The 19,002-nt window shown below is 47.2% G+C and overlaps 3 protein-coding genes across 3 annotated transcripts; all 3 read right to left on the bottom strand.

The window, feature by feature from the left end:
* Positions 1–1,674: 1,674 nt before the first annotated feature.
* LOC124001800 (SH3 and multiple ankyrin repeat domains protein 3-like) lies at positions 1,675–12,231 on the bottom strand. The gene is made up of 3 exons (XM_046308888.1): positions 12,099–12,231; positions 7,401–7,435; positions 1,675–3,144 (listed from the first exon to the last, which is right to left on the bottom strand). The coding sequence occupies exon 3, from the start codon at positions 2,886–2,888 to the stop codon at positions 2,586–2,588; it is 303 nt and encodes a 100-aa protein (XP_046164844.1). The 5' UTR covers positions 2,889–3,144; positions 7,401–7,435; positions 12,099–12,231; the 3' UTR covers positions 1,675–2,585.
* On the bottom strand, positions 12,095–14,691 carry LOC123990138 (SH3 and multiple ankyrin repeat domains protein 3-like). The gene is made up of 2 exons (XM_046290753.1): positions 14,365–14,691; positions 12,095–14,251 (listed from the first exon to the last, which is right to left on the bottom strand). Exons 1-2 carry the CDS (start codon positions 14,569–14,571, stop codon positions 12,095–12,097), a joined length of 2,364 nt encoding a protein of 787 aa, XP_046146709.1. The 5' UTR covers positions 14,572–14,691.
* Positions 14,681–18,580, bottom strand: LOC124001793 (SH3 and multiple ankyrin repeat domains protein 3-like). Its single transcript, XM_046308877.1, has 6 exons — positions 18,341–18,580; positions 16,613–16,693; positions 16,191–16,214; positions 15,429–15,559; positions 15,015–15,120; positions 14,681–14,895 (listed from the first exon to the last, which is right to left on the bottom strand). Exons 1-6 carry the CDS (start codon positions 18,375–18,377, stop codon positions 14,681–14,683), a joined length of 594 nt encoding a protein of 197 aa, XP_046164833.1. The 5' UTR covers positions 18,378–18,580.
* Positions 18,581–19,002: the final 422 nt, after the last annotated feature.

Here is a 19,002-nt window from a genome sequence, read left to right as displayed (position 1 = left end):
ATCAAACCCACACAAAAGCCTAAATGAGTCAGACGGTATGGTAGTGGCCCAAAATATATCCTTTTCCTTCAATAGTGCCACAAAATGTAAAATGGAGGGCACTATAGGGATAAGGGTGTCATTTAGAACACCCCGCATGTCTCCAGAATCAGGAGTGAGATCGTCTGTGAGGTCCAATGTGAGACAGTGAGCGTTATCCCTACAACCTTGACACAACGTTGAATTTACCACCTGCTAAATGGATACAAAGGAACGTTTCACAGAGATAGATTGTCAAGGATCTTAAAAAACTGAGCATAAAGGTTTCAGTGCTACTGTTGACTAGTTAAGGTTTTAGTGGTAGCAGAGCCCACCTGGGTCATGTTCAGGGGAGTCCAATGTTAAACCTCAATGTAGATAGTCATGTATTATAGGGAACAGACATGCTTTACTGTTGAGAAACCTATACTACATATTCTTTACCTACAAAAGCAAAAAATCCACTTGTATAATAGGGAATCATGTTCTTTATAAGACGTTCATGACAGTTGTACCATGTCAGGTCTATTCACTGCTATTGGACCAGGTCTCTCTTGGAAAAGAGATGTTATCTCAAGGAGAGAAAACCTGTATAAATAAAGGTCAAATCAATAAATGTGCGGTATTGAGAATGTTGCTCCCTCTTAAACGCACCACTGTTGTTCTCCCACTGTGATGTTGTGTGTATGGATGACCACTCACTGTCTCTAACCATTGAGAGAAGCTATTCACATTACAATTGTTGATTTCTTAAGACAGCCCGTTCTATAACCCAAACCATGGTCTCAGATGTAGATAATGATGCTACCGGTCTTAGGTTGGATGAGGATTGTGTCTGAGTCTGTGTGTGAATCGAAGTGTGTTATTTGTTTGACCAGGTGAATGGTCATGTGTGTACAGTATATATAGATGTAAGATCTTAATTTGAGCCAGTTTGCTACAACAGGAAAATAATCCTGCAGCAACAGGAAATGTGAATTATTATTATATTATAATTAATGGACATTTTTTGGTTGATACAAAATCAAGTCTGACATTTCAAAGTGTAAATTACAAACTTCAGAAGCCTACAAGCACTACAAGTGCAGGTAAGTTATTCTGCAACAGGCTGATAATTAAGACTCTGTGTATATCTATATCTGAGTATGTGTTGAGGTCACTGGGTTTAAACTGGGGTCAACTGTGGTGTCACACCCCTCACTGTGTGGGATACCCTTCAGCATGACGGAAGACCGCAAGACAACAAGCGGAAACGAAAACACAACCTTCTGTTCAAGACGTGATGCAACTTTTCATGCTACTGTTCAGGAAAGAGTGACCATAGAAGGACAGTTAATCAATAGCGTGTTGTATATTGAATATGTATAGTTTTAGTAAAGTTGTATATTTTATGAAAAAAAATCATTTTTATATATCTATATACTTTCTTTCAAATATATATATATAATTGGTAAAAACAAGTACATTGTTGGTGGAATCCATGTTAAAGTCTTCCCTCTATACTCTGTCTAGAAGTAGGAGTCAGAGGCTCTGTATATAACATATATTTTTTTCAATGTTCTGTCGTCCCCCCCCCCCCCCAAAGCTATTTAAATACATTTATATTATATATATTTATAATATTCCCTTTGGAAACCCAAAGCAAATGTTTTGATCATGAAAAAAGCCACTAGTGTTGGTTAAACATTCTCCAAATATAATAGATAGCACAGTCAGTCCGTGAGACGGTCCCAGGATAGATGAGTTCTCCCCACGTGGTCTCCAACATCAAACTCTGTCTCTGGGCACAAGTGTTAAACACAATGCCAGGCAGAGTGGAGAGAGGCCTGTGTCAGTACTGTATCAGTATGTCAGTTCTATGTCAATACTAGGTCGGTACTGTATCAGTATGTCAGTTCTATGTCAATACTAGGTCAGTACTGTATCAGTATGTCAGTTCTATGTCAATACTAGGTCAGTACTGCATCTTTACTCCTGTGTTCAACGTAGCTGATCTCTGTAAGAATATTTTGAAAGGCAACTGAACTTTCCGTTTGGAACAAGATTCATCCTCCTCTTCTTCACACAAACTGGGGATCCTTTAGAGGCAAACAATGAACCGGAGGGAAAGAGATGGAGGGACAGAGAGAAGAAGAACGGCACAGCGAAGGAAAGGTCTGTGGGATAGGTTAAAGGTGTGACTAAAGGAGCAACTCAAGCAGTCACAAATCAAATCATCGGAGCTCATGCGAGATTCTGTTCTGCAAAGAGTTTCTGTGCCTCTTTCAGAGGACTCATCTGATAGGTTGTGAGATGGGGGAGGGTCTTCATAATTCAGTGCAGTGCTGAGAGCTGCATATGAACGCAATCACTGAAACGTTCAGACACATCAGAAAAAAAAGAAATGAAAAGCAGCGACCTAAAATGGAGTTGGTTCAAAACTGGGGTGGTCTATCCATTTCTCTCTCTCTCTCTCTCTCTCTCTCTCTCTCTCTCTCTCTCTCTCTCTCTCTCTCTCTCTCTCTCTCTCTCTCTCTCTCTCTCTCTCTCTCTCTCTCTCTCTCTCTCTCTCTCTCTCAGGGCAGGGGTCAGCTCTCCAGCAGCTGTTTGAGTGCTCGCTCGATGTTCATGCGGTGTCCCACCCGCGTCACCCCCAGCTCAGCAAAGTCGTCCTTGGTGAGTGCTGGCAGGTGCGATCCCTCAATCTCATGCTCCTGAAAGCCGGCCCTGTGCTCCCCCAGGTGGATGCTCTCCAGCCAGTCTCCAACGTCGTACTTGTTCCACAGGTGGAGGGGCTTCTGGTGGAAGGGCCTGAGGGCCAGGAGGGGCGAGCCCAGCCCAGGAGAGTGAGAGGGAGATGGGGAGCGGGACCGGGCGCTGGAGCTCCTCATAACAAAGCGCACTTCTTTGGGCTCATGGGGCAGGCTGAGGCTGGATGACTTGAGGATGGTCTGGGGCGGCGTGGTGGGTGAAATGGGTAAGCCGAAGCCTGGGAGTCGACTTAGGGGGTCACCCCGATCTGGGGAACCTGAGCCGGGGCTTGGGATTCGGCGTGTTATGGGGTAGCGGCTGCCGGGCCGGATGGTGTAGGAAGTGCCGTAGCTTCTCTGGGAAATGGTGTGGAGCTCTCCTAGACTGCTGAAAAGTCTGGAGGAGAGAGCGAGAGCGAGAGCGAGAGCGAGAGCGAGAGCGAGAGCGAGAGCGAGAGCGAGAGCGAGAGAGAGAGAGAGAGAGAGAGAGAGAGAGAGAGAGAGAGAGAGAGAGAGAGAAGGAAGGAAGGAGTTTGGGAGGGAAAGAGGTTGAGAGGGATACAGAGAAAGCAGGCGCAATGAGATGTAGAGAAATAAAAAGGAAAAGAGATATTAGAACAATGTCACAGTGTTCACACAAGTAAAAAGAGCCATTTGATCTGTTGAGCCTTTGAAACATCAAGCCACTGAGGGGCTGCAGGGTTAGTGACCATTACTGAGAGCAAGCTAGTTAAAATCACAGCAAGATCAATAGCTTCATTGTTTTCAACTACTCAGTTGGTTTGTACATGGCTTAAAGGCATCATACAAGATGGTCCAACCTTTCTTGGGGTCAGGAGAGAGGAACACTGCAGAAAACACAGTTGAATTGGAAAACTAACGAACTGGAACGTTACAGAACCGGAACATGGCAGAACATCTGACAGAGCAGAAATGGGTTCTATCCACCAATTCCCTCTGTAGTCGCTTTCTCTGTTCTCTCTCGCTTCGATCTATCCAGTTGCTGGCATATGGTGTGCAAGAGAAACGCGTGCTGCATACTGTCTAGCTAGTGGAAGACGATCAAGCAACACTTGGTGGATCCAGCTCATTCTGACAGAGCAATCACTGAGAGTATCTGCTCATCAATCTCTTTCTATCTCTCACTCCCTTTCTCCCTTTCCCTCTCTCCTTCATAAATTACTTTAGTGAAACTTAATTCCGTCTTATTGCCAATCAAGATGTCCACTCCGACATAGAGCCCTCATCAGCATTTCCCTGGATCCCATCGCTCAGTTTCTCTGATGTCCATTCTAAACCCCACTGTGACTCCAGTCTCACAGACGGGGACCCAGAAACTGGTGCAGTTTCACCAATGGCCATTCTTGGTCCGCAAAAACACGACAGTGAATACTGAATACTGTAGTATTTACTCTAGTGTTGCGGACACGATTGCAGTACACTGTCGTATGTACAGTTTACTGTAGAATAAATACTGTAGTAATGTTTTTGTTGTAGTATATACTATAGTATTTACTGTAGTGTCTTTGTAGACTGTAATATACTGTAATATTTACTGTAGTTAGTTTGCAGACATTACTGTAGTATTTACTACAGTATTTAAGTGTTTTTGTTTTATTATCTTCGACATAGCAGTGGTGGCTTGAGGAAATCTCCTTGAGGAAAACTACTGGGCAAAATACTCAAAGAGCAAATGTTCCATAACCTGTAGGTAGGTAGGACTGAGGTCTGAACAGATAGTTCAGAGCTTCTGCTCTTTTCTATAATATGTAGGAAACATTATCCTTTCTCACTTATGGCTTTCTCACTGGGTGGCACGAATTGAGATATGCAAATGAAATACTGTAGCATATACTATAATAATTATTGTTTTTGCGGATATTACTGTAGTATTTACTGTAGTGTTTTTGTATGCTGTACTATATTATTCTACATGATCGATCGAAGGATACTAGAGTGTGTAGTATAGTATTCTACTGTATACTACAGTTCACTACATAATTCTATAGCAAGTACTACAGTATTCTATAGTAAACTGTAGTATTTTTCACGTGGGCATGCGTGTGATTCTCTACTTTACGTATTTTCTCTACTCATTCGGCAGGCCAAGAGAACAGGCTACTCCGACGAATGGTGCTTTTTTAGTCATACCAAAGCGGAATCAATGTCTGCAAGATCAAATAATGTTTTTTGTTTTTGCCTCAATAAATACAGCTCTGATTTGAAGCTATGAGGGTATGTGGTGGAGGGGGTTTATGGTTCTGTCCTGTCAGAGGAACATAATACAAGCCTACTGCCTTGTCTCAGGATGGTAAGCCTTGTCTCAGGATGGTAAGTTGGTGGTTGAAGATATCCCTCTAGTGGTGTGGGGGCTGTGCTTTGGGAAAGTGGGTGGGGTTATATCCTTCCTGTTTGGCCCTGTCCGGGGGTGTCCTCGGATGGGGCCACAGTGTCTCCTAACCCCTCCTGTCTCAGCCTCCAGTATTTATGCTGCAGTAGTTTGTGTCGGGGGGCTAGGGTCAGTTTGTTATATCTGGAGTACTTCCCCTGTCCTATTCGGTGTCCTGTGTGAATCTAAGTGTGCGTTCTCTAATTCTCTCCTTCTTTCTTTCTCTCTCTCGGAGGACCTGAGCCCTAGGACCATGCCCCAGGACTACCTGACATGATGACTCCTTGCAGTCCCCAGTCCACCTGGCCATGCTGCTGCTCCAGTTTCAACTGACCTGAGCCCTAGGACCATGCCCCAGGACTACCTGACATGATGACTCCTTGCAGTCCCCAGTCCACCTGGCCATGCTGCTGCTCCAGTTTCAACTGTTCTGCCTTACTATTATTCGACCATGCTGGTCATTTATGAACATTTGAACATCTTGGCCATGCTCTGTTATAATCTCCACCCGGCACAGCCAGAAGAGGACTGGCCACCCCACATATGCTCTCTCTAATTCTCTCTTTCTTTCCCTCTCTCTCTCTCTCTCTCTCTCTCTCTCTCTCTCTCTCTCTCTCTCTCTCTCTCTCTCTCTCTCTCTCTCTCTCTCTCTCTCTCTCTCTCTCTCTCTCTCTCTCTCTCTCTCTCTCTCTCTCTCTCTCTCTCTCTCTCTCTCTCGGAGGACCTGAGCCCTAGGACCATGCCCCAGGACTACCTGACATGATGACTCCTTCCTGTCCCCAGCCCACCTGACTGTGCTGCTGCTCCAGTTTCAACTGTTCTGCCTTATTATTATTCGACCATGCTGGTCATTTATGAACATTTAAACATCTTGGCCATGTTCTGTTATAATCTCCACCCGGCACAGCCAGAAGAGGACTGGCCACCCCACATAGCCTGGCTCCTCTCTAGGTTTCTTCCTAGGTTTTGGCCTTTCTAGGGAGTTTTTCCTAGCCACCGTGCTTCTACACCTGCATTGCTTGCTGTTTAGGGTTTTAGGCTGGGTTTCTGTACAGCACTTTGAGATATCAGCTGATGTACGAAGGGCTATATAAATTAAATTTGATTTCATTTGATTTACTGTAAACACCAACAAATGCCAGGGTTAAAGGATAATTGTTCAAAACCTGGCCATGTCTTTGATCGCACACACAAGCATGCACACAAATAAAAGCAGTGAACATGATTTCCTTGTGCATATTTTGGGTCCAAAAAGCTGATCATGCATGTAGTAAGAGTAAGGGTCATGTCTTTATAGCTCTACAGGAGAAACAGGTAGGGCTCTGTATGGGAGAAAAATGGTCTGCTCTGTGGGTAAGAAAGGAGAGAGCTATGGCAGCTACAACACTAGCTCAGTCCTCACACCGTAGATGATGTGCAAACTACCATATTTATACCATATCCCAGTGCTTTCCCTGAGTCTCACTCCGGACTGTACCCTGTGTACACAGTTAGATCACTTTAGATAGTAATGGTTTGATTATTTGTCTGTATTTGACCCAGATAAAGCACTGTACAGTGTGAGACCTGAGGGTTTTGAGGTGAAGAACAGCCAAAACCACAGGAATGACTGGAGAGACTAAGGGGTTAAGGGAAGGGAGGGGTGGAGAGGTGTAGAACAGCCAATACCACAGGAATGACTGGAGAGAGTGAGGGGTTAAGGGGAGGGAGGGGTGGAGAGGTGAAGAAATGCCTATACCGCAGGAATGACTGGAGAGAGTGAGGGGTTAAGGGGAGGGAGGGGTGGAGAGGTGAAGAACAGCCAATACCGCAGGCATGACTGGAGAGAGTGAGGGGTTAAGGGGAGGGAGGGGTGGAGAGGTGAAGAACAGCCTATACCGCAGGAATGACTGGAGAGAGTGAGGGGTTAAGGGGAGGGAGGGGTGGAGAGGTGAAGAACAGCCAATACCGCAGGAATGACTGGAGAGAGTGAGGGGTTAAGGGGAGGGAGGGGTGGAGAGGAGGCGTGGTGGAAGAGTTCAGGGGGAAATGGAGAAGTAGGTTGGTTTTGGGAACAGGCAGGGAGGTGTGTGGGAGTGGTGGAGGACAGCGTGGTGTTTTCAGTCAGTACCAACATCCATGTGTACTTGCGATTGCGTGTGCATTTGTGTATGTCTTTGTGTGTGTGTTGGGAGAGTGCTGTGTGGTATGGGTTTAGGAGGTGAGACGGTTGGTAGCTACAGAGATGGGCGGAGTGAGATGACATGAGCTCCATGCGCACTTACACGGTCGTCTTGCCCTCCTGGGCGTACAGTCAGTTCTAGACCAATCAGATCAGAGCAGCGGGGCGGAACATGCAAGGTGAGCAGAGAGAGAGCAATGGGAGAGAATGTTAGCATCAGTCCATGAGACATAGCCTGCTAGCCACACCTGGCTCTGCTTTAGACAACTCCTCTGGCCATGTCAAGCCAATGTATGTGTTTGTGTTAGTATGTGTGGATGAATGGTGCCCGTGTTTGTGGGTGTGTGGTTGTGTTTATATGTTTTTGACATGACAACGACAGCAGAGTTGAGGAAATCAGAACCAGATGAGTCCAGCAGGCCACATGAGAGAGAAATGAACACACTATTCACATCTCAAACACTGAATAAAAGGATAAAGAATACAAACCAACAGAAAAAACAACAAAATAAAACAATGAGGAACAGGATGAATGGCAAGAGTCTCCTGACTCTGTGTGTTTGTGAGTTTAAACTCAGATTATGGAGACTCATAGTATTGTATAGTAGAGTTAAGCAATAAAGCCAGATTAGCCAATATACCACGGCTAAGGGCTGTTCTTAGGCACGACGCAACGTGGAATGGATACAGTCCTTAGCCGTGGTATATTGGCTATATACCACAAACCCCGAGGTGCCTTATTGCTATTATAAACTGGTTAACAACATAATTAGAGCAGTAAAAATACATGTTTTGTCATACCTGTGGTCAGCCAATCAGCATTCAGGGCTGGAACCACCCAGTTTATAATAGAGTGTATACTATAGTGTGTGATGACTCGTCAGTGGACAAATGAAATCCCCAACACAATCACTGATATCAAACAGAAACATATGTAACATAAATAAAAGATCAGAGAAGAACAGGAGACCAAAGAGCCCAACTCAAACAAATGACAACCAGGATTTTCTGAACCAGCCAAAGCTATGACAACATAGCATGAGTGGACATTATTGAATAGATGAATGAATGGTACATATAGCACTTTTGGCAGCATGGATACATTTGAATGAGACAGACATGGACTGGTGATAAATGTATGGAGCAACACAGAGTGAGTGTACACACCACAGAAATCAAGCGAATGAGTTCTGCAACTGTGTGAAGTGGGTGAAAAAGAGAGGGAGGAAGAGAGAGAGAATAACGATGTGCATAATTTGAGCTTTTCCTTCCTTTACACTGAACAGAAAGAAAGTCTGTAGAAATAGAAATATCAGATGACGTGGGGGCGGGACGATGCAGGGAGGTTGATTTTGACTAGAAAAGGTCAAGATTAGTCAAATTAACTGAGACTGAGGAGTGGGCCAATCAGAACACTCTGTCACATGACACATATGACATCACGCTATCCTCTGACATCACAGGGAATGTAGGTAGTGTCAGAGTCCAGCTCTGGGATTGGTTGAGTTGACGGGATGTGATACTTACTTCAAACACATGGTGAAATATCTAACTAACACATTTGCTTTGCTGGTACGCTACATGACTAACCATAACTACTCTATAGAATGCTATAGTAGTAGTGTCCCTCAGCACCTTATCTGATAACATTGCTGTGCTTTATGGGGAGAGAGATGAGGCGAGCTCGCAGGCCGCCACTACTGTTCCTATCCACAACCAGGTCAGGGTGGTACTGGTGGTCATAATTGGTCCTCCTGCTCAGTAGACAAACAAAGGCATCAGGTCTGCATCTCAATAGTCCTAAAACCACTTCCTTTCTTCACCTTGCCTTCCTCTTCCCTTCTTTACCTCATAGTTACCGCATCATATGAAAGAACTGGACAGGTGAAAGCGAATTCCAAGAAGCCACCGCCTATGTTGCGTTCACCTGTTCAGATCAATTCAATACAGATGAAGGAGAGGTGGTGAGGAGAGGAAGGCATTTTAGACTATTGAGATACATCTGAAGACTCCTGAAAGAAGACTGTTGCTACTAATAAGGTTGGTTAACTGAGCCTTACACTAACTACATCTAAGCTATTTGATACTGTAAAACCACTATCACCTACATACATCATAAACAATCATGATCAACATAAGATCTAATATACTAAAATAAGTAAGACCAAACTCGTAAAAACAACGAATGCACAGTATTTCAACAGCAGGCAACGGTTCATCCCACTGTATCTCTGCTGATGTGCTTGAGCTTGAAGTTGATTTGTCAGGTGAGGGGAGGGGGCACGATCATTCATTTAGCCCAATCTCTCCGAACGTTGAAGGGATAGTTCACTCCAAAAATATATCAGATGTTTTTATACCTAAAAAGTTGAGCTAAAAGTCATATAGTTTATGCCATTTATGTAGATCATATTGTGTGGATGATGTCATATATGTGCAGATCCTGCTATTGTATATGCATTAGGAGAAGTCTACAGTCTCGCGTATATTTGGTGTCTGACAGACTAAGATTTTTGGGTTGTACTATCCGTGTAAGCAGCCAGCAGACCATAGTGGAAGGAGGGAGTGAACATGGGAGCTGGCAAAGACGAGAGAGATGAAAGCAATCTAAGGAGGGAGTTGAGGTATGTTAACCCTAACCACAGATCTAGGATCAGATGAACCTAGCCCCAACCCGAATTTAAAGCTGGAATCCTTAATGGTGACACTGCCAAGTCTGTTTGTGATATTACAACAACAAAGAAATGACTGCAAACAACGAACACTGTTTTATTGCCTCAGATATCATTGCACGGTGATAGAACAGCAGAACATGTACTGCAATTGATTATAGCACGTTGCGCGACCCTCCTCACATCTGCCTGTCAGCAACCCAAAATATAACACTGACAGTGGGACAGACACTGGTGCTGTTTCCCCTACTGCAGATTCCATCTTTAAAACATTTTGGTGTTAAAAAAACGAATTGATCCTTTATCAGTGGTTAGAAGCAACTTTTACCCACTCCAGCTGAGCATTGCACGTAGGAGAGAGAGAGGTGTGTGTGTGGGGGGGGGGGGGGGGGCTGGCAGGGTCATAGGTCAGGGCCTAAAGGTCAGAGGTGAGAGTGTGTATGCACGTGAGATGAGAAGAAGCATTCAGGAAGTGCATCCCTCCAGGCCCTGTGTTACCTTGTTTGCACCAACCGACCAACCCTGCACATATACGCGCACACACATGCACACACACATGCACACACACACTGTTTTTTATTGAGTGAGATTTAGAGCTGATTTACTGACTAGATACAACAAAGGTGACTGTTGATAGCAGGCCAATGCTGTCACCATGGAAACAGTTTAGAACTCAGCATGTTTCAGGTGGTCTATAATCTCTATACTGTACGAGATTACATCATATAATTATTTGAGATGATCTGAAGGTTACTCAGTCTAGACCTAGAATTGTCAATGAAAGAATGTAATGTACATTGGAGAGAATATTTAAAACTCCAATCAGTTACTGAATATATATATATACTTTACATTATAATGGTGGCGAGATCCAGTACTACATTCCTACAGTACATAGGTTATAAATGTATTATATTTGGAATTATAAACTGGGTGGTTTGAACCCTGAGTGCTGATTGGCTGACAGCCGTGGTATATTGGCTGACAGCCATATACTACGGATATGACAAAACATGTATTTTTACTGCTCTAATTACATCGGCAACCAGTTTATAATAGCAATAAGGCACAAGGGGGTTTATGGTATAAGGCCAATATACCACGGCTAATGGCTGTATCCAGGCACCCTGCGTTGCGTCGTGCTAAGAACAGCTCTTAGTCGTGGTATTTTGCCATATACCACAACCCTTGTGCCTTATTGCTTAATTAAAACATTTAGTCATGTTTTATGGTCCTCTACAAGAAGTGATTAATTAGTTAGTGTACGCTAAGCTTGATGTCTAATTTTATTGGTCAAAACGTCAGGAAGTGGATCATGCCAACAAGGTAACAACTCATGGCGGTTTGAGAAATAAAATAAACAAAATCGGTAAATGATTTCATTCCCATGGGGTTAGTTAATAGGCTGGTTAGGAAATGAATAATACAATGAGTTTGGGTTTACCCTAGTGGCTATAAACTTAAAGTTTACTCCCATCCGTGTCCTTGTAACATCTGTAGGAATACAAAGGACTTTCAGTAGAACAATGAAAGAACAAAAAAAGAAAAAAAACAGAATCCTCCAAAAATGGTGTGTCGTACAATCACTCCATCGGTTCCACAGCAAACTGTCTAAACGTAACCTCAACCCGAATTCTATGATCTATTATCTCACCTTTCTGTACCATCTATGCTGTACCAGAGAGGAATGGGGATTGCTAATGAAAGGGCCTGTTTGCACTAGCATTGCTAAGGAAAGGTAATGCTAACATTGTAGCATTGGCTAGGCATGTCTTCTATCCTCAGTCTCTCTTACTTACCACCACAGTTTGATGTGCAGGGGGAATGGTGGCAGTGGCATACTTTATAATGGGAGAGAGCAAACCATGCACAACAAGGCCAGCAGTGATAATTAGAATGTAATATTTACAGATGTTTTTGAATCCTTTTAACCTTTAAACTGAATATGAAGCTTTTTGAACAGCTGAGTGGATATGTGAAAGCTGTGTAGCCTAATGGAGCCTTGCTTTAATCCACCCAAGAGATTATTCATTACTTAAAGGAAGGGAAAAAGGAATCTCAGAAGTACTTGAATAGGGCCTAAGATTGGTTTGGCCATGTTCAGTTAGCCTCCCTCTCTCCTGTCTTACCTGGCACCTGTCACAGGGGACTTCCTCCCAGGGTCCAGCGATGCCCCCAGTGGCTCCTCCTCCCCCAGAGACCTGGTATCCTTATTCAGCTGCTGCAGTCTGGAACTCAGTTCCCCAATCACCGATGGTTTGCCTCCCTCCTCACCCCCCAGCCCTAGCCCCAACCCCCCTAGACTGCCAAGACTCCCCATCCCTAACCCCACCCCGGGTCCTCGCGCCTCCATCTGGTCCCCCCACAGCTTGGACCTCCTCTGGAAGAGGTAGCGGGGCCTCCCAGGGCCTCCCACCAGACCAGATATAGAGCCTGACCCCAGGCCTCCAGACCCAAGGCCTCCATGCCCCAGCCCTGGCCCTCCGGCCGCTGCTGCAGCAAGAGCAGCTGCCTGCTGCTGGGATAACAGCTCGCTGTCAGAGCTCTGCTTTAGCAACGGGTCCCTGAAGGTTACCGGGCCTTTACTGCCTCCGATGTGGGATTTTAGCCTGGGCTTGGGAGGCACTGGTGGCTTGTCGAGCACAAAGGTCTGCCCGTCGGCATAGGAGGTATGTGTGTCGGCGGGCTCACCACTCTCCGAGGACAGAGTGGACATGCTGGAGACGGTGGACACGGTGCTGGTGGTCTCCAGGTGGTGGTCTCGCTCTCTCTCACTGGAGCTGCGTGTGTCTGCCTCCTCCACACCAGAGTCTGCTGCTGAACCAGACTCAACCAGCAGGGCTGGAGGATGGGGCTGGTCCGGGTCCGAGGGCTTCCCTGAAACGACTGCTCCTCCAGGGGAAGGCTGGAGAGGAGGGCCCTGAGGCTGGGTGGGGGACAGGCTGGGGGTTGGGGTGGTGGTGGAAGGGGTGAGGGGAGTAGGGGTGGTAGATGTTGTGGGGGAGGTGACGGATTTAGACTGGGGTACAGGGGTCCCCTGGGCTTGGGCTTGGGCTTGGGCTTGAGCTTGGGCTTGGGCTTGGGCTTGGGCTTGGGCTTGGGCTTGGGCTTGTTCCAGTGCTTGTGCCTTGGCCAACAACCCATTGGCGAACTCATCCGGAGGTGGGAGCACCCCGATCTTCTTCAGCTCCTCTCTGGTCTCCTCGTCACTTGAGGACAGCATGGCTGGAGGTAGGTTCACTGTGTAGGGCTCCACATCTTCCTCTGAACTGCCCTGGGCCAAGGTAGCCTGGGCTGGGCTGGAGGGGTGCTGGGCCTGGGGCTGGGCCTGGGGCTGAGAGGCAGAGGGGCTGGGCGATGGAACCCGACTGAGGGAGGGTTTACTGGGCTCGGTGGCTGTGGAGGTGGGTGTCTGCTCCAGCCCTGGTTCCAGACCCACTGCCTGGCCGTTACTCGTGGCATGGACCATGATTAGTCCAGCCGTCTTCTGTTGGGATGTATCCATGATACTGATCAACAAACTCTTCTTATCCTCCGTTCTCCTCTCCTCCTTCCTCTCATCTACTCTTCCCTCCATCTCCGGCCGAAGCAAGGTGGGTGAGGATGCTCCCCACTGGGGTTTACCAGCCTGGGGTGACCCCGGACTCCCATCCCCATCCTGAGGCTCTTTGGTCTGGCTGTCGATGAAGAGCGAAGCCCCCTGACTTCCAGCCCCAGCCCTTTCCTGTTTAGTCCTGGGCTCAGGGCTGCTGGCGGGGGACTGGGTCTGGGAGGTAAGTGCCCGCTCTCTTGCGGCCAGCGCAAGAGCCAGGGGCGAGTTAGGATCCAGGGGCTTCCCTGTGAGTGGGTGGATGAAGGTAGTGCCACCAGGTGAGGGACGCAGGGCCAGGGCAGGGGGTGGCAGCTGGCCAAATTCTCTGCTGAGCAGGCGCTCATCGATGGAGCGAGATGTGGTGTAGGAGGGGGCCTCAGGGACAGACCCAGACCCCCCCTCCATGGTCCCCACCGACAGGAAGACTGTTGATTTCCTCCGTTCCTCTAGACGGCGCTCTCGGTCCTTCACAGCACCAGCGATAGCGGCAGCGAACGGCCCTTTCCCCTGTAGCAGGGCCTCTCCCTGGAGACGCATACGCTCGCGCTCCACCATCAGCTGCTGCTGGTAGTAGTCGGCCCGGCTGGTGTGTGTGTGGCCGTGGGTGTGTGGGTGTCGACCTGAGGGGGAGGGCTCTCGGGAGTGGGCGACAGCCAAGGCGATGCTGGCTCTCTCCTGAGCGTCCTCCACCTGGAGGGGTAGAGATGACAAGAAATTAGAAATTTCAACTTCAAAACAAACTTTGTTCACTTGCTACAGTAACAGCTAATAATCAGAATAAAGAAATCAACAACTTAACCGACCTGTAGCTGTTTCACCAGAGGGCTCTTCTTGCGCTGGGGCTTGGTGGGCGTGTACAACCCAATACTAAACTGGCCCACATTGGCGTACGGGTTGTCAATCACCCGTCCTTTCCTTTTAATTCGCTCGGGTGGTGTAGCAGAGGCAGAGGGCCGGGGGATGTCGGTGGGCTCCACGGGTAAGTGGGAGGAGTCTTGTAGAATAATCATTGACCTTGTCTTCTTCTGGCGTTCGAGATGGGAGGACTGGCGGTGCGATGGGTCGTAGGGCCGGTCCAGGTCCAGGGAGGAGGGCTTGAAGCTGGAACGACCTCCAGGATCATGACCTTGACCCCTGGCAGGGGGAGGAGGGGGCAGAAGGAGGGGGAGGGCCAGTGTCCAGGTAGTAGAGGGAGGGGGAGGAGGGGGGCAGTCTGGGGAGGGGCGGGATCGAATGGGAGTGGGAGTGGTCTCGGAGGCTGTCAGTCATGGAAGAGCTCCGGGGGAAACGGTGTTCTCCAGCCAAAGCCGACAGTCGGTCCTCCTCAGTCGCACCTGGAGTGGTCAGGGGGCAAAGGACAGAGAGAGTTAGAATGTCTAAAGTAGTACAGAGATTATGCACTATAGTTGCCAAGTTATTGACTAGGTACTGTACTAAAGGTGAAAGGTGTTACCGAATGACTTGGTCCTGGACATCCCTCTAGGCAGCTGCATATGAGCCCTCTCTATCCCTGGGTGGAGCCCACCATGTAGTGCCATGCCCTGCCTCTCAAACAGCGACTGAAACACACACACAGACACACACACACACTCACAAAAAGGTTTCAGACGCATATTTTATACAAAACAGTATGTATGATATATGAGTATGTGGGAGGGTATATACTGTATATGCTGATGTTATTCTGCGGCTTGTAGGTCTCTGTTCCAGAATGGTTGTGTGTGTGAATGTGTGTGTATGTGTGTGTGTGTGCGTGGGAGAGAGAGAGAGAGAGAGAGAGAGAGAGAGAGAGAGAGAGAGAGAGAGAGAGAGAGAGAGAGAGTGTACATCAATGTGATTCTGCACACGTGTGTCTATGTGAACTCACACTGATCTCTGCTGATGTGATTCTCCTGCCGGTAGGTCTCTGTTTGACAGTAGCAGCTCTGTAGTCGGCCTCTGTGGGCTGGGAACGTAACGTCAAATGCTCCTGGGGCGCCAGCATCTCATCTAGCCTTTCTGAACAGGGATCACACGGACAACACAGTCTGAATAAAGCTACACAGCATGTACGAACCAAGATACTTTCTACATGACAAATTGTGAGTGTTTGCACACAATGCACAGCTCCTAGTCTCTGTCAGACATCTTGAAACTAGAAAATGTCACAACGCCACACAAAATCAACACAACCATGCAGGTCTATACATGTTCAAATATATTTAGAATTGACAGTTACACCATGCACATCACACAACTAAAGAAACGTTCACTATGTTGGATTAGAGCACAGGAGGTTGGTGGCAACTTAATTGGGGAGGACGGGCTTGTGGTAACGGCTGGAGCAGAATCAGTGGAATGATATAACATCTATCAAACACATGGTTTGATGCCATTCCATTTGCGCCACTCAAGCCATTATTATGAGCCGTCCTCCCCTCAGCAGCCTCCACTGGATCAGAGGCACGGGGTACAGCGTCTGAGTCTATAATCTTTGTGAGCCTCAAGATTCAGGAGCAGGTTCTGACTGACTGACTCAGAGCGCAGTGCCTACGCCGTGCCGGTGCTTCATCCATATTGGACAGTGTGTCAGGCTGTGATGCTCAGAGAGGTCATGATGATGCCTCAACAGGTCTCCACTCAGACTCACCTCCTCTCCTCCTCCGGACGGAAGCTTGGGAAAAGAGAGGACAGAAAATGTGGGTCAGGATGTGTGTGTGTGTGTGTAAGAGAGAGTGAGTGAGTGAGTCAAAGAGAAAGGAAATATTAAAAGTTAAGAAGAAAGACAAGATTATGCTGTCAGAGCTAAAGACTAAATTGTGTTAAGGCAGGAAGCATATTTTTATGAAAAAGGTGAAGTGAGAGAGAGAGAGAGAGAGAGAGACAATGACACAGAGACAGAGAGAGAGAGAGAGAGACAGAGTGGGGACAGAGAGAGACAGAGAGAGACAGAGAGAGACAGAGTGGGGACAGAGAGAGACAGAGAGAGACAGAGTGGGGACAGAGAGAGACAGAGAGAGACAGAGTGGGGACATATGTGTGTGATGTTTGCATCTGTATTCTCACACTCACCCAGTTCCTCCAGTTCGGCAGTCATGGACTTGGAGCGCAGCGTCAAGGTGGTGCTGGGGGCTCTTTTGGGTGGTGGGGGAGCTGTGGAGAAAAGGCAGGGTGAAGATGATGATGTTGAGGGTGAGGAGGAAGGCTCCTTGGCCCTGCTGCTCAGCGCCCTGCGAGTGTGGCCCAGCCGAACGCTCCATCCTGTCTTCACAGCCTTTCTCTGGTCAGCCTGCGGAAAGCTGGACGACTTGTTCAGGCTGCGGGTAGACACACTCTTCTTCATCGTACCTCTCTCTTTCCCTCCGTCAAACACACAGACACACTCACACTCACCACCCCACTGAACACTTCGGTGGGGAGTACATTGTGCCATGCGGCCTTGGCAGAGGAAAAAGTTGTAGATCCCACAGCTCAGAAATCCCTTGATACACTACCAGCACACCACTCACACCAGTCCGAATACACACATCTCCTCTAACCTCCAAAAACCCGGAGGAACCTTGTAAAGCCTACTAACTATTGCAAATCAGTTCACTATTAGTGCTGCACCAGACCACAACCAATACCAAACACCTACATATTATTACTATACTATCCAGTCCAAATCCAAATAACAGGAGAAAAGCTGACTGTTAACATGCTACAATACAATCCCTCAAAACAGCCCATGACATCACAGCGTCAACTACTACAGTGCAATACCTCCCGCTGTGCTACATCGCATGTGCAGCTACACATGATCACAGCTAAAATACACCGCACAGCTTATGGAATCTATGCTGCAGTCCGCCACCCAACACACTGTATCATCTGAACATGTTAAAATACAGCAGCATATCTCCCAGTCTCTGCACAATACAATACACCTCATTCAACATACTGTCAACCAGCCAGTCCCGTCTCAATGCACCACTGTGGAGAGCAACAACAGATCAGCAGAACATCTGGATGCCACCACAGCCTGGCTACGCTGCTACACTGAGCAGCTAGAAATCTGATCTAATCTAGTCCATACAGTATCACTTCATCACCGGTCAGCATATTCATGTAAAGTACGGAGAGTGAGAGAGAGCGCTAGAGAAAGTGTATTGCAATGCTTAATTCAAGCACGCAGCATTGTTGCTATGGTTACCATGGCGTTAGCAGGGTTTGACGCAGAGGCTTGTGTGTGAGAGAGATAGAGAAGGGGGGGGGGGGGGGGGAGATTGCGAGAGTGTGTGAGAGTGTCTGCAGAGTTACAAACTGCAGAGAAGGTCCCCTTGGAGCAGCCTGTTAGAGTATTGAACACAGCTTAGAACAGCTTAGAACATCACAGAATCACCAGGCAGAGCAAAGCCAGCTCAGCAGAACCCCATGGGGTGGTTACATCTCTCAGATCTGTCTACTGTCTCTGCCCTGTCCATTGCCCCCTCTCACCCCCCAACGCACATTGTACACGCCTGAGTCCTCTAGAGTGACGAGAGCATGTGGGGACTTCTTCATGACCAACTCATTTCTCCAGAGGAGGCTGCTGAGGGGAGGACGGTTCATAATAATGGCTGAAACGGAGTGAAATGAATGGCATCAAACGCATAGAAATCATGTGTTTAATGTTTTTGATACCATTCCACTTTTTCCGCTCCAACCATTACCACGAGCCCGTCCTCCCCCAATTACGGTGCCACCAACCTCCCGTGCTATCAGCTCAGTATACTCAGGTTTAATATTGTTGTCACTGTAGGATCAGATTAGTTCACTCACCTGCAAAAACATCACCAGAGGGAGAAATATTCCACATTTCTAGTCAAAAAAATAGACGCTCTTGGAAAAACAACATGCCGGATGTACAAATCATCCTTAAAAAACAACATGCCGGATGTACAAATCATCCTTAAAAAACAATGTGGTGGATATCAAAATCATCCTTAAAAAACAATATGCTGGATATGAAAATCATCCTTAAAAAACAGCAAAAAACAGCAAAGCAGGTCTGTCATGGTCAGTTCCACATGGACCAGTGTACTGTCTCTAGTAACAGGAGGACTATATATCTGTAATGACTAGACGATTCACAGATCACCAATCACTGACTCACTACTCTAAGACCTCCATATCACAGCTACCACTCTGCTGCTCTCTTTCATTTATCTCTCTCATGTGTGTGTGTGTGTGTGTGTGTGTGTGTGTGTGTGTGTGTGTGTGTGTGTGTGTGTGTGTGTGTGTGTGTGTGTGTGTGTGTGTGTGTGTGTGTGTGTGTGTGTGTGTGTGTGTGTGTGTGTGTGTGTGTGTGTGTGTGTGTGTGGAGGAGCGGGGGGCACATACTGGCACTAAGACAGATCTGCTATCTACTGTCCAGATGGAAGTAGGTCAGAGCTATCTGTCTCTCTCTCTCCCACCCAAGGAGACACACACAGAGACGCACA

Source organism: Oncorhynchus gorbuscha, linkage group LG02, assembly GCF_021184085.1.
Source record: "Oncorhynchus gorbuscha isolate QuinsamMale2020 ecotype Even-year linkage group LG02, OgorEven_v1.0, whole genome shotgun sequence".
NCBI classification, from domain to species: Eukaryota; Metazoa; Chordata; class Actinopteri; order Salmoniformes; family Salmonidae; genus Oncorhynchus; species Oncorhynchus gorbuscha.
This window is presented reverse-complemented; position numbering and strand designations above follow the sequence as displayed.

Coding starts and splice junctions, on each gene's coding strand:
- LOC124001800 (XM_046308888.1), bottom strand. CDS start 2,888: ATGAGGAGCTCCAGCGCCCGGTCCCGCTCCCCATCTCCCTCTCACTCT.
- LOC123990138 (XM_046290753.1), bottom strand. CDS start 14,571: ATGATTATTCTACAAGACTCCTCCCACTTACCCGTGGAGCCCACCGAC. Junction 14,252..14,364: donor CTCTGGTGAAACAGCTACAG/GTCGGTTAAGTT, acceptor CTACCCCTCCAG/GTGGAGGACGCTCAGGAGAG.
- LOC124001793 (XM_046308877.1), bottom strand. CDS start 18,377: ATGTGGAATATTTCTCCCTCTGGTGATGTTTTTGCAG. Junction 16,215..16,612: donor TGCCGAACTGGAGGAACTGG/GTGAGTGTGAGA, acceptor TCTTTTCCCAAG/CTTCCGTCCGGAGGAGGAGA. Junction 14,896..15,014: donor GTCCAGGACCAAGTCATTCG/GTAACACCTTTC, acceptor TGACCACTCCAG/GTGCGACTGAGGAGGACCGA.